Source organism: Ranitomeya variabilis, chromosome 4 (assembly GCF_051348905.1).
Source record: "Ranitomeya variabilis isolate aRanVar5 chromosome 4, aRanVar5.hap1, whole genome shotgun sequence".
Classification (NCBI taxonomy): Eukaryota; Metazoa; Chordata; class Amphibia; order Anura; family Dendrobatidae; genus Ranitomeya; species Ranitomeya variabilis.
The window spans coordinates 758,570,647-758,586,288 of NC_135235.1; the positions used below are offsets into that span (position 1 = coordinate 758,570,647).

Below are 15,642 nucleotides of genomic sequence, written 5' to 3' on the forward strand. Positions count from 1 at the left end.
CAGAGAGAAAACCGCCTTCATCCTCCCTATGGGACTGTTCGAGTTTAACCGGATGCCCTTCGGGCTCTCCAATGCCCCAAGCACCTTTCAACGGCTGATGGAGAAGTGTTTGGGAGATCTAAATTTCGAGGCTACCCTGATCTATCTGGATGACATCATTGTGTTTTCATCCTCTTTTGAAGACCACCTTGCCCGACTTGGACAGGTACTCGGAAGATTGCGTGCTCATAACCTGAAGTTAAAGCCAAAAAAATGCCACCTCTTCAAGAGGGAGATCGAGTACCTAGGTCACATAGTGTCACAAGATGGAGTTCTACCCTCGCCAGAAAAAGTGGCTGCTATCCACAAGTGGCCTGTCCCTCAAACAGTGAGAGAACTCCAGGCCTTCCTGGGACTCGCGGGGTACTACCGCCGGTTTGTTAAAGACTTCGCGAAGTTGGCCGGCCCTCTCAACGAGTTGCTGAGGGGGACCGCTGGAGTGCCGAAGACCCAGCGCATCCCCTGGGTGCAGGGACCACACGAGGCCTTCCAGGCTATAAAGACTGCCCTTACTTCGGCCCCGATTTTGGCCTACGCAGACTTCGACCAACCGTTCCTGTTGTACACCGATGGTAGTCTTCATGGACTCGGTGCAGTACTTTCTCAGATACAGGATGGACACGAGAGAGTTATCGGGTATGCTAGCAGGTCCCTGCGAGACAGCGAAAGGAACCCTCACAATTACAGCTCCTTCCGGTTAGAGCTCCTGGCCCTGGTGTGGGCCATGACGGAAAAGTTTGCAGGCTTCCTGACAGGTACAAAAATCTAAGTTCGAACAGACAATAATCCCCTGGCCCACCTTGAGAATGCTAAACTAGGGGCCTTAGAACAACGGTGGATGGCTCGCCTGGCCAAGTTCGACTTCACCATCCGCTATCGCTCTGCTACCGAAAACGCAAATGCGGATGGGCTGTCAAGAGTGCCGGTGGAGACACCAGTGGGGGATCTTGATGAGCAACTCGAAGAGGAGGAAACCCCAGACTTCAACAAGTTCAAGACCCCAATGGTTGTGGCCCAGTCAAGAAGGGAGGCCTGCGCATTACCTCGGTCCCTGGGGAGAACCAATGAAGAATGGGGGCACGTTCAGGATGAAGACGAAGGGCTGAGACAGATGAAATGGTGGGTAACGCAAAAGCGGAAGCCTGGCAAACAGGAGAGAGATAATCTGGATTCTGAAACGAGGAGTGTGTTGCACCAGTGGGAAAGACTGGAAATGCGAGAGTCAGTACTATATAGTAAGAGGCAACAGCCAAAGGATATAGAAGCAAGGTGGCAAGTGGTCATCCCTGGAAGAATGGCTCAAGAAGTAGCTAAAGAAGCCCATGAATTCGGAGCGCACTTCGGCCCCACAAAGACCTACCAATGGTTGCAGCGGTATGTGTATTGCCCCCGGTGGTGGAAGAGGTTTGCCGGCAGTGTCGAGTATGTGACCTCATTAAGAGTACTGAACAGAGGGCACCCATCCAGACCATACAAACTAAGGAGCCGCTGGAAGTCTTGATGATCGACTACCTCCTCGTAGGACACTCGGCCCGGGGGCTGCAATATTGTTTGGTGATGACCGATCATTTCTCTAAAGGTACCGTCACACTAAGCAACGTCGCCAGCGATCTGTGACGTTGCAGCGTCCTAGGGAGCGATATCGCTGTATTTGACACGCAGCAGCGATCAGAATCCCGCTGTGAAATTGCTGGTCGCTGCTAGAAGGTCTGCACATTATTTGGTCGCTAGGTCGCCGTGTATCGCCGTGTTTGACAGCAAAAGCAACCATACCAGCGATATTTTACACTGGTAACCAGGGTAAACATCGGGTTACTAAGCGCAGGGCCGCGCTTAGTAACCCGATGTTTACCCTGGTTACCAGCGTAAAATGTAAAAAAAACCAAACACTACATACTCACATGCTTCCCCCGGCGTCCCCCGGCGTCCACTGACTGAGCGCCGCAAATTGAAAGTGAAAGCACAGCACAGCGGTGACGTCACCGCTGTGCCCTGCTACTGCCGGCGCTCAGTCATTACAGGAAGCGGACGCCGGGGGACGCATGTAAGTATGTACTTACATTTTACGCTGGTAACCAGGGTAAACATCGGGTTACTAAGCGCGGCCCTGCGCTTAGCAACCCGATGTTTACACTGGTTACCCGGGGACCTCGGCATCGTTGGTCGCTGGAGAGCGGTCTGTGTGACAGCTCTCCAGCGACCACACAGCGACGCTGCAGCGATCGGCATCGCTGTCGCTATCGCTGCAGCGTCGCTTAGTGTGACGGTACCTTAAGTTCACAGTAGTCACTCCGACTAGAGACCAGACTGCGGAATCGGCGGCGCGAGCCATCTGTCAAGACTTCATCCGGGTGTATGGGTGCCCAAAGCGCATCCACTCCGATCAAGGCGCATGTTTCCAAGGCAAGGTGATGGAAGAATTGTATCGCATGTATGGCATCGAGCGGTCCCGGACCACTCCTTATCACCCGCAAGGCAATGGAGCTTGCGAACGCTTCAACAGAACCTTGCTCCAGATGCTGAGAACCTTGGAGGAAGATAAGAAGGTGTGTTGGCCAGACTATCTGCCAGAATTGGTCTGGACCTACAACAATCGGGTCCACTCCACCACGGGTTATACCCCCTATCTACTGTTGTTTGGAAGAGCTGGACGAGAGATCATTGAGTTGAACCTGGAACAGCCAGAGGAGCTGCTGGAGCGAAATGTCACCTCATGGGTGAAAGAGCATCGGCAACGTTTGCAAACGATACTGCGGTTGGCGGGTCAGCAACTGCAAGCAAAAGAACATATGGCTCGCAAACCGACTCAAGAGTTACCGCTCCAACCTGGAGACCGGGTATTGGTCAGAGAGAAACGCCCCAAGGGAAAACTAAGTGAGAGATGGGAAGTACAGCCGTACAAGATTATCGAGCGAGTGTATGCTAACGGCCCTGTCTACAAAGTACAGATTGAAAATGGGGAATCCACCCCTAGAGTACTTCACACAAATATGTTGCGGCCTTGCCAGTCTGAGGTCTGTCCTAGACCATTGTCGCCTGGAGGCGCCACTCCACTTCCTGAGTCTGTTATGCCTGATGTCCAAATCGATGATGAGTGGTGGACCGTCCCTGACACAGTAGGGGGTCCCCAGCCGCCCAGAGACAGTAATCTCATGGATGTACCAGTACCGCCATGTGAGGATGAAATCAGACAAGAGCACACAATGTCCCCTACAACAAGTGTTCCTCTGGAAGAAAGTCAAGCCTTGCCTGACAGCCAAGAGCTTCGGAGATCTCAGTCCGATATGTAGAACAGTGTGCTCTGTCTGTATGTACATCTTTGTTGCCTCCTCCATTGCACTTTCACCCTGAGGCTGTGATGGCCGAGGACGACCATCATTAAGAAGGAAGGCATGTAAGAGGGTGGTGCTGTTGTGGATAATAAGAAACACGCTGTCACTTTAAGAGGCTGCATCCCCTTGTCTGATGTGATGGTATGTTCTGCTGTTCTCCCCTGCTCTTGGGTTTGCTATGAACTGGTCGGTGTTGTGTAAAGGATGGAGCTGAAGCAGCGTGAGAGGAAGAAGCTACTAGAAAAGTAGAGAGAGAGAACTGTGTGCTGCTGTTCTGTCTGCAAGAAAGAGTCTTAAGGCCCCGTCTCACATAGCGAGATCGCTAGCGAGATCGCTGCTGAGTCACAAGTTTTGTGACGCAACAGCAACTTCAGTAGCGATCTCGCTATGTGTGACACGTACCAGCGATCAGGCCCCTGCTGTGAGATCGCTGGTCGTGTCGGAATGGCCTGGACCTTTTTTTGGTCGTTGAGGTCCCGCTGACATCGCTGAATCGGTGTGTGTGACACTGATCCAGCGATTTCTTCACTGGTAACCAGGGTAAACATCGGGTTACTAAGCGCAGGGCCGCGCTTAGTAACCCGATGTTTACCCTGGTTACCAGCGTAAATGTAAAAAAAAAAACAGTACATACTCGCCATTCGGTGTCCGTCAAGTCCCTTGCCGTCTGCTTCCTGCTCTGACTGACTGACGGCCGTAAAGTGAGAGCACAGCACAGCAGTGACGTCACCGCTGCGCTCTGCTCTCACTGTATGGCGGCACTCAGTCAGAGCGGGAAGCAGACGGCAAGGGACCTGACAGACATCAGAAGGCGAGTATGTACTGTTTGTTTTTTTTGGAAACCAGGGTAAACATCGGGTTACTAAGCGCGGCCCTGCGCTTAGTAACCCGATGTTTACCCTGGTTACCCGGGTGCTGCAGGGGGACTTCGGCATCGTTGAAGACAGTTTCAACGATGCCGAAGTCGTTCCCCTGATCGTTGGTCGCTGGAGAGAGCTGTCTGTGTGACAGCTCCCCAGCGACCACACAACGACTTACCAACGATCACGGCCAGGTCGTATCGATGGTCGTGATCATTGGTAAATCGCTATGTGAGACGGGGCCATTAGGCTGCGAGAAAGATTACACAGTCTGAGACGTACTGCATTTGTCAAATAGACTCTCCCGGTTACAGCAAAGGGTGGCTGTTCTGCGCTGGTTTGTGAAGCCACGAAGATACTTGGAAGGGGACTTACGGTTTCCAGGAGCAAGGAGAAGACCACACTTTGCAGAGCCGATAGAAATCCGTGCGCACCACCGTTGTGGACTTCTGGGGCCCCCTGGGACTGTACCTGTGTCTCCAACATCACCGTGAGTCTGTTCCTGCCTGGCGCAACAGTTAGGGCCTAGTGCAGGCTTCAGTAGTAAGAGCACGGCAGCCGTGCGGCCTGCGTAGTACAGGACAGGAAGGTTATATGCAGAGTAGCATCTATAAATGTTTTATTGTGTAAAGTTGCTGGTGAGATAGATTCTGAGTTTGCGATTGCTTAAGCACTGTGCTATCTTACAGACCAGTTGATTCATGTGCATTATCTTGTGCTATTGTAAATCCCTGTTTGCACTTTCCATGTCCCTTCCATTCCCTGTCTCCCAATAAATCCATCCTTTGTTGTTCGCACCTCGTCTTGTGTACAGTAGTCTTCCTGCACCGTGGTGGTCCCCGGGCCATCGCTTCACTTACATCAGGGATTGATGGCAGCTAACATTACACAGCTGACATCAACCCCAAAAATCATTACACATACCAGAATTAAATGCTTTGGCAGCTGGAAAAAGCAATACAGTTAGCGCTATTCCCAGGTGCCGGGTGCTAACTACAACTGTCATCATCCTTGCCTGGTCTCCCTGCGATCAGCAATGCTGATGACAGTTGTAGTCAGCACCTGGGAATAGCGTGCATTAAATAAATTATTAAATGAAAAAAAACGGCGTGGGGTCCCCCTTATATTTTAAAACCTGTGCAGATAAAACAGACGGGCCGGGACGGTCCATGGTTATTTGCCCGTTCTGAGCCAAAAAAGAGAAGCCCACAGCCTCCACAGAATTGACGCATCAGGTTAGATTCGCCTATTCTGGCGCTTTACCCAGCTCATCCTGATGCCCTGCTGTGGTGGCAATCGGGTTAATATATAGTGTTGATTACAGCTGTGATTTGTCAAAAATCACATATGCAATCAAGCCCTGAGGCTAGTAATGGAGAGGTGTTAGTCAGACACCCCCCTTACTAACCCTGTAAGTTAAAATCATGAAAGCACACACAGAAAAGTCCTTTATTTAAAAAAAAAACACCATCTTTCACCTATTTATTTTCCCAAAAACCCCTCTGCAGGTACGTTTTAATCCACATTGATGTCTCACAACGATCCTCAACTCTGCTGCATCTGGATGATGTGAGGAGCGGTGACATCAGTAACATTACCGCCGCTCACCACGGCTGCTGGAACACACTGAGAGTAGTGTGAGAATCAGCAGCAGTAACGAGCAGTGACGTCAGTAAGGTTATCACAGGTCACGGCTGGCGATTCTCACGGTAACCTCTGTGTGATCCGTAGATCACAGCATGTGAGCAGCAGCTGTGAACTGCGGTAACCATACTGATGTCACCGCTCAACACGGCTGCTGGAACACACAGAGTAATGTGAGAACCAGCAGCAGTAACGAGCGGTGACATCAGTAAGGTTATCACAGGTCACATCCGGTGATTCTCACGGTAACCTCTGTGTGATCCGTAGATGACAGCATGTGAGCAGCAGCTGTGAACTGCGGTAACCATACTGATGTCACCGCTCACCACGGCTGCTGGAACACACAGAGTAATGTGAGAACCAGCAGCAGTAAGGAGCAGTGACATCAGTGACATTACTGCCGCTCACGACGGCTGCTGGAACACACTGAGAGTAGTGTGAGAATCAGCAGCAGTAACAAGCGGTGACGTCAGTAAGGTTATCACAGGTCACAGCCGGCGATTCTCACGGTAACTTCTGTGTGATCTGTAGATGACAGCATGTGAGCAGCAGCTGTGAACTGCGGTAACCATACTGATGTCACCGCTCACCACGGCTGCTGGAACACACAGTAGTGTGATAACCAGGGGCAGTAATGAGCGGTGACGTCAGTAAGGTTATCACAAGTCACAGGTGATGATTCTCACGGTAACCTTTTCAGTTAGCCATTAAAAGGTATCAACCAAATATTTTTCTATCTACTGGCTAACACGGTACCAAGATATATTTCTTTCCGGTAACCTCTGTGTGATCCGTAGATGACAGCGTGTGACAGCCAGCTGTGAACTACGGTAACTATACTGATGTCACCGCTTATCACAGCCTCTGGAGACATCCATGTTGATTACAACGAACCTGTGGAGATGTTTTTTGGAGAAATAATAGGTGAAAGATGTTGTCTAGGTTTTTATTTTAAAATAAAGGACTTTTCTGTGTGTGTTTAATGATTTTTATTTACAGGGTTAGTAATGGGAGTGTCTGACTGACACCTCTCCATTACTAACCCTTGGACTTGATGGCAGATGTGATTGTTGACAAATCATAGCTGTACTAAAACCTATATATTACCCCGATTACCACCGCACCAAGGCATTGGGATGACTGGGTAAAACACCAGAATTGCCGAATCTGATGTGATGTGCCAATTTTGGGGCAGCTGTGGGCTCCTATCTTTTGGTTGGGACAGCCAATAACACTGGACTGTCCCAGCCTGATAATAAAAGTGGCCAGCTTTATCTGTGCTGGTATTAAAAAGTAGGGGGACCCTGCGCCGTTTTTTAAATTAATATGTAAAAAAAAAGAAAAAACAGTATCTATTTATCTCTTTAATTTCTATTCTGCATTTCATGTCATACACAGACAGCACACTAACAGCACACAAGGATGGCACATGGACACGGACCACCGATCTCACCTGTACTGGTTTTCCAGTACCGGAAACAGCAGGACGTGTTGAGGCCTATTATCTTTTCACATATGTAAAGCTTACAAATCAGTAATTAATGATTAATGCATTATATTGTGGTATGTGTCATGCGGAATGAAAAAACATGCACACGGATGCTGATAAAAAAAAATGCACGGATGGTGAAAACGGAATGTCCCAGAGCTGCGGAATCTGATGGCGCTATATAACCAATACATAATAAAATACACAAAAATTCACCACTAGCTGTTTAGATTTGGGTGAAAGTTTTTTTTTTTTTAATGAAACCAGCTGGAGTGTTTATTGGTACTAAGTTGCGGTACTTTTGATTTTTAAATCACTTTTTTTTGTGCAGTGGGATAAACAAAAAAAGATAGTGTGCACTGATTTATGAAATCCTGTATTTTTTGATGGGTTCAGAGGTTTTTCTGGCACAGTTTGCTTCCAGATTAGGGAATGAGAGGGGTTGATATTCTGCCATCAAAGCAAAACTGTCAATCATGCATCTGTCCTGTCAGGTACCTGATGTCCTCAACGCTGCTCACCTCCCAATGCAGCACTGAGAAAACCTTAAAGTGAACCTGACAGCTGATACAGGCTACACTGGCTGTACTCTCAGCCATGTATGATTGACTCTGAAATGCACAGAGAAAAAACATACTGTATAAACCGAGATTTTCAGCCCATTTTTTTTTTGGCTGAAAGTGCTCCTCTCGGCTTATGCTTGAGTTATTGTCCCAGGGGGTCGGCGTGGGAGGGGGAGGAGAAGTGGCGGCTGTCACATCATACTCACCTGCTCCCGGCGCGGTCTCTGCACGTTCCTGCTTCTCAGATGGTCTCCGGCACCCGCAGCTCTTCCTGTGTTCAGCGATCACCTGGTAACGCTCATTAAAGGAATGAGTATGGATGCGCCTCCACTCCCATTGGTGTGGAGCGCATATTCATTACTTTAATGAGCGGTACCAGTGAACACTGAACACAGGAACAAGCTGCCGGCACACACTGGAGACCATCAGAAAACCAGGGAAGTGCAGACCACGCCAAGGGGGGTGAGTATGATGGGGGAGGGTGAGCCATGCAATATTCACCTGTCCCCTTCCACCGCCGGGCTCTGTTTTCCACATCCTCTGGCTGTGATGTTCAGGCAGAGGGCGTGATGATTTGGTGAGCGCGCCCCCTCTGCCTGACAAGTCACTGCAGAGACCCAGAGAGACTGCAGAGAGCGGTGCGTGGTGGTGGAACGGGGTCAGGTGAATATCACAAGTGCCGGGGGCCTGAGCCTGCGGTGACACCGGCACCTGGCCCCCACAGCGAATTGGTGTCCCCGCCTGCTCAGGACATCGGCACCTCTTCCCCAGTTACGAGAGGTGAGTATGTCATTTTTTTTTTTAAATCACAGCAGCAGCATATACGGCATATTATTCCATGGAGCATCTTATGGGGCCATCATTAACCTTTTATGCAGCACTATATGGGGCATATTTTAATATGGATCATCTTATGGGGCCATCATTAACCTTTGTGCAGCATTATATGGGGCATATTTTATATGGAGGATCTTATGGGGCCCATCATGAACTGTATAGAGCATTATATGGGGCTCCAGACTCAATATGGATATTCAAAAACACTTAACCTACTGATGTCTCAAATAATTTTACTTTCATTGGTATCTATTTTTATTTTTGAAATTTACCGGTAGCTGCTGCATTTCCCACCCTAGGCTTATACTTGAGTCATTAAGTTTTACCATTTTTTTGTGGCAAAATTAGGGGGGTTGGCTTATTCTTGGATTGGCTTGTACTCGAGTATATACGATACTTTGGCTTCTTCTCTCCTGCTGTCAGTGACTGACAGGAAAAAAAAATTGAGTCAATGAGAGCAAATGGGGAGAAGATACAGAGGACCTAACTGTCTGAATATTCTTTCTTGTGGCTTGGTCCCTGTCACCAGTTTTGGCCGTCACCTTTCAGGGCTGATATACAGCATTCTATAATGCTGCCCCCAACCGGACATGCAAGAGAAGAATAATAACGTATTATTAGTGATGAGCGAATATACTCGTTGCTCGAGATTTCCCGAACACACTCGGGTGACCTCCGAGTAGTTGTTAGTGTTCGGAGACTTCGTTTTTATCGTGGCAGCTAAATGATTTACAGCTAATTGCCAGGCTGAGTACATGTGGGGGTTGCCTGGTTGCTAGGGAATCGTCACATGTAATCAAGCTGCCGTGATGAAAACTAAATCTCCGAACACTAACAAATACTCGGAGGTCACCCGAGCGTGCTCAGAATATCTCGAGCAACGAGTATATTCGCTCATCACTACTTATTATGCTCACCAGCAGGGCGGTCTGGTCCGAGAGATGTCGCAGGTCTTTGTCCTTTGTCATTCTCCTGTTGCTTCATGTGGATGACGCGTCCCTATGTCATCCACACAGTCTCCTTGGCACCGCGCTTCTGTGCAGGCTTACTTATCTGCCCTGTTGAGGGCAGAGCAAAGTACTACAGTGCGCAGGCAGCGGGAAAGGTCAGAGATGCCCAGTGCCTGCACCCTGCACTACTTTACGCTGCCCTCAACAGGGCAAATCAGTACACCTGCACAGGTGTTGTGAATTCCGCTCTTGGGCTCCCTCCGGTGGTTGTAAATTGCATTTTTGTGAGTTCCCCCCGGTGGTTTTAAGTGGAACGGGCTGCTCCTTGGATTTAGCAGTAGCAGCTGCTTCTGGACATGTTAGCTGTTTTGAACAGCTGAAATGTGCGCGCAATAGGTGCAGGCGGAATTGCAATCCACCCATGCCTATTAACTAGTTAAATGCCGCTGTCAAACTCTTGACAGCAGCATTTAATAAGTGCTTCCCACCATCCGGCCGTAAATGCGAGCAACAGTGAACCCCGGTTGGCACGTCGGTATGACAAACAGAGGTCTCCTTGAAACCTCTATGGTTGCTGATGCCAGATTGCTGTGAGTGCCACACTGTGGTCGGCGCTCATAGCAATGCAGTAATTCAGCTACATAGGAGCAATCTATGCTTAGCTCCTATGTAGCAGAGCCAATTGAGTTGTGCCAGCTTCTAGCCTCCCATGGAGACTATTGGAAGCATGGCAAAAGTTAAAAAAAATGTTTTAAAAAATATAAAAGTTTAAATCACCCCCCTTTTGCCCCATTCAAAATAAAATAAAAAAATCAAGCCTACACATATTTGATATTGCTGCGTTCAGAAACGCCCAATCTATGAATAAAAGAAAAAACCTGATCACTAATCGGCATAGCGATAAAAAAATTAAAAACACCAGAATTAAGTTTTTTTGGTCGCTGCTACATTGCATTAAAATGCAATAACAGGCGATCAAAAGAATGTTATCTGCACCAAAATGGTATCACTAAAAACATCAGCCCTCACCCAACCCAAGATCACGAAAAGTGGAGAGTAGACGCTATGGGTTTCGGAAAGTTTTGAATTTTTTTCACCACTTAGATAAAAAAGAGCCTAGACATGTTTGGTGTCTATGAACTCATAATGACCTGGAGAATCATAATGGCCAGTCAGTTTTAGCATTTAGGCAACCTAGCAACAGACAAACAAGCAAAAAACAAGTGTGGGATTGCACTTTTTTTCCAATTTCACCGCATTTGGATTTTTTTTCCCGTTTTCTAGTACATGACATGGTAAAACCAATGGTGCTCTTCAAAAGTACAACTCATCCTGCAAAAAATAAGCCCCCACATGGCCATATTGATGGAAAAATAAAAAAGATATGGATCTGGGAAGAAGGGGAGCAAAAAATGAAAATACCCCTAAACTATGTTTTCCCCTAAAACGCAGCAAAGTTTCAGGGAAACACATGTGTGGCTGAAATCATGCAGCCAGTGTCCATTGCATGTTGCCCATGGATCAGGCAGCCTACATAAGCAGACAGGTACCCTTTAAGACCCCATAAATGCTACTTATGTCAAGTGGTGATGTTATGTTACCATTATCCCTTTGAGAACTATAACTCCCAGCATGTCCTGAAGCTCCAAAGGCATGCTGGGAGGTATAGTTCACCAGAGGAGCTGTACAGTGCTTTTATTTACTCTTATGTTTATTTTGACGCTTGCCTGAAATTAACTTACAACAAATGAACTCCTGTTCTCTCTGCGGCATGAGTTCAAGTTTTCTTGCCCTGCTGCCGTGCTGGACAGGAGGAAGTGGGCGGTCTTAAGTCCAGATCACGAGCTGCAGTGATGCAATTGAAGAGGCAGTGCTGGGGGAGCTGCGCGCTGTACTTCTCCAGCCCTGCCTCCTCAACTACGCCACTGCAGCTCGTGATCTGGATGGAAGACCACCCACTTCCTCCTCTCCAGCGCGGCGGTGAGTACAGAATGCTGCATGATTGTGGACGAACCAGCATGAATGGATCGAGCAGCCCACTACAGGCACCGGCCCTTCTGGCAATTGCCAGAAGTGCCCGATGCTCATTCCAGCCCTGGTGGCCTGTATATAGGGCTACAGAAACTCACTGTGCTGTTTGGTGACATGGTGTGTATCAGACTCAACATGGACCAGAGGAAGCGAAGGAAAGAGTTGTCTCAGGAGATTAGAAAGAAAATTATAGGCAAACATGTTAAAGGTAAAAGTTATAAGACCATCTCCAAGCAGCTTGATGTTCCTGTGATTACAGTTGCACATATTATTCAGAAATGTAAGATCCATGGGACTGTAGACCACCTCCCTGGATGGGGCCACAGGAGGAAAATTGATGACAAATCAAAGAGACGGATAATACGAATGGTAACAAAAGGGCCCAGAAATACTTCTAAAAAGTTTAAAGGTGAACTTCAAGCTCAAGGAACATCATTGTCAGATCGTACCATCTGTCGTTGCATGAGCCAAAGTGGACTTCAAAGGAGACGACCAAGGAGGACAACATTGTTGAAAAAAAATCATAAAAAAGCCAGACTGGAATTTGCCAAACCACATGTTGATAAGCCACAAAGCCTGTGGGAGAATGTCTTATGGACAGATGAGACAAAAATGGAACTTTTTGGAAATGCATATCAGCTCTATGTTCACAGATGGAAAAATGAAGCATATCAAGAAAGGAACACTGTCCCTACTGTGAAACATGGAGGAGGCTCTGTTATGTTCTGGGGCTGCTTTGCTGCATCTGGCACAGGGTGTGAATCTGTGCAGGGTACAATGAAATCTCAAGACTATTAAGGGATTGTAGAGAGAAATGTGCTTCCCAGTGTCAGAAAGCTTAGTATCAGTCGTCGGTCATGGGTCTTGCAACAGGATAATGACCCAAAACACACAGCTGAAAACACCCAAGAATGGCTAAGAGGAAAACATTGGACTATTCTGAAGTGGCCTTCTATGAGCCCTGACCAAAATCCTATTGAGCAGCTTTGAAAAGAGCTGAAACATGCTATCTGGAAAAGACAGCCTTTAGACAGGAGACAACTGGAGCAGTTTGCTCCTGAGGAGTTGGCCAAAATACCTGTTGAGAGGTGCAGAAGTCTCATTGACAGTTACATGAATTGTTTGATTGCAGCAATTGCCTCAAAATGTTGTGCAACAAAATATTAAGTTAAGGATTCCATCATTTCTGTCCTGGCCTATTTCAGGAGTTGATTTTTTAATTCGGTGGAAGCATGGTTGAAAAACAATGTCTGACTTTCATATACTCATTTTCATAAATTATTTATTATTACTTTTGTCAGATTCAAGTTATTTCTGTGATCATTGTAGGTTTTTCTGTCACTAGGAAACACACCCCGCAAATTAAGTGGATTCTTCTCACTATAATATTGCTAAACACAGGGATCATAAATGTTGTTTGAGCACACTGCAAGACTCAGAAGTGAGAGCGGATTTTGCTTGGTTGATTCATAGAAACTGTTATTTTTCAACAACCTTTGAGCCACTAGTAGTGTGGGAACCTCTGTTTTTCCATTGACAGATGATGGACCTGAGTGGGGACTTGTTTTTTGTGAGATGAGAATTGGTAATATTTTCGCCTACATAACATTGATTGGTTTCTATTTATTTGATATTTGGGAGGCAGAATGAACAAACAGTTGAACATCATACACTACTGGTTCATCCAACAAGGTTTTCTATTTGACTGGGAACTGTCATTGTCTTGGTAAATAAAGGTTTTTTACATAGCTTGTCATTTTTATGGAAAGTTTAAGTAGAACTATTCAAAAATATAAAAAGATATTTTAATTAAAAAAATGTGTTTTATTATCTTAGCAGATGACTGTACCAGGAGATCAGAGGGACAGTTGACATCTTCAATTTATAAATCTGATGATCTTGATATCCTACAAGACACACCTGAAGTGAATGCCAGTACTCCAGATATATCATCATCCATTCACAGCAAAGATCTGTCATCTGATCCTATGAAACAGGTCCCATCTTCTGATTCATTACCGACTACTAAGGAAAATCAAAGTCACAAAAGAGGCATTAAAAAACAAACTGCTCCTAAAGCAAAGAAGTCATTTTCATGTTCAGAATGTGGGAAATGTTTTAACAAGAAATCACATTTTGTTAGACACCAAAGAACTCACACAGGGGAGAAGCCTTTTTCCTGTTCAGACTGTGGAAAATGTTTTGCAAGTAAATCACATTTTGTTAGACACCAAATAATTCATACAGGGGAGAAGCCTTTTTCCTGTTCAGAATGTGGGAAATGTTTTGCACGTAAATCAGATATTGTTACACACCAAATAACTCACACAGGAGAGAAGCCTTTTTCATGTTCAGAATGTGGGAAATGTTTTGCACGTAAATCAGATTTTGTTACACACCATAGAACTCACACAGGGGAGAAGCTTTTTTCATGTTCAGAATGTGGGAAATGTTTTATAAAGAAACCACATCTTGTTAGTCACCAGAGAACTCACACAGGGGAGAAGCCTTTTTCATGTTCAGAATGTGGAAAATGTTTTAGAAATAAATCAAATTGTGTTAAGCACCAGAGAACTCACACAGGGGAGAAGCCTTTTTCCTGTTCAGAATGTGGGAAGTGTTTTATCCAGAAATCAGATTTGGTTAATCACCAGAGAACTCACACAGGGGAGAAGCCTTTTTCCTGTTCAGAATGCGGGAAGTGTTTTATCCAGAAATCAGATTTGGTTAGTCACAAGAGAACTCACACAGGGGAGAAGCCTTTTTCCTGTTCAGAATGTGGGAAATGTTTTACCCAGAAAGGGACGCTTGTTAGACATCAGAGCAGACACACATAGGAGAAGCATTTTTCATTTTCTTAATGTGGGAAATATTTTACTTGGAAATCAACTGTTAATAAACATCAGAGACGTCACATAGGGGAGAAGCCTTTTTTATGTTCATAATGTTGGAATAGTTTTAACCAAAATTGAATCTTCTGAAAATGGGTTGTCTCTTGTCATTCCTCATGTTTGCTGAAAAAAAAGGATAAAACTAAACTTTATTAATTCCAAATGTAAAACTATACCCATAGTTCACCCCTGAAGGTTAGTCAGAAAATGACTAATAAAAAAACATGTAAATCTCAGTATATAGGGTGAGGTGACGTATACACACTTACTCTCCAAGCCTCTCATTTCTACGGGTTTCATCGTCCTTACCAAAGGCGACATGTCAAGGTACATCCTTTGCAGGTTAATTACTTCCCTGTAAGGCCAAATATTTAACTTCAGACGCAGCATTTTTAAGCATTTTTCAACTTTAACCCCTTCCCGACCCATGACACCACGTAGGCGTCATGAAAACCCGTGCCAATCCGACCCATGACGCCTATGTGGCGTCATGGAATGATCGCGTCCCTGCAGATCGGGTGAAGGGGTTAACTCCCATTTCACCCGATCTGCAGAGACAGGGGGAGTGGTGCTTCAGCCCAGGGGGGGTGGCTTCACCCCCCCGTGGCTACGATCGCTCTGATTGGCTGTTGAAAGTGAAACTGCCAATCAGAGCGATTTGTAATATTTCACCTAAAAAACAGGTGAAATATTACAATCCATGGCCGATGCTGCAATATCATCGGCCATGGCTGGAAAACCTGAAGTAACCCCCCCCACACCCACCGATCGCCCCCCCCCGTCCTCCGTTATGGGGTCCGGTCCCCTCCGTCCGCCTGCCGGCTCCCCCGTCCTGCTGTTCGCTCCCCCCTGTGGTCCGATCACCCCCCCTGTGGTCCGATCACCCCCCCTGTGCTCCAATCCACCCCCCCACCACCCCTTCATACTTACCGATCCTCCCGGTGTCCGGCCGTCTCCTCGCTGGGCGCCGCCATCTTCCAAAATGGCGGGCGCATGCTCAGTACGC

At 46.8% G+C, this 15,642-nt stretch overlaps 1 protein-coding gene across 1 annotated transcript in view; it reads left to right on the forward strand.

Annotated features, from left to right (window-relative positions):
* LOC143766885 (uncharacterized) overlaps positions 1 to 15,249 on the forward strand; it is a 78,647-nt gene extending 63,398 nt beyond the window's left edge. The window contains exon 7 of the mRNA XM_077254884.1: positions 13,582 to 15,249. Coding sequence (XP_077110999.1) covers positions 13,582 to 14,582 — 1,001 coding nt within the window. The 3' untranslated portion in view covers positions 14,583 to 15,249. The remainder of the gene's footprint in view (positions 1 to 13,581) is intronic.
* Positions 15,250 to 15,642: the final 393 nt, after the last annotated feature.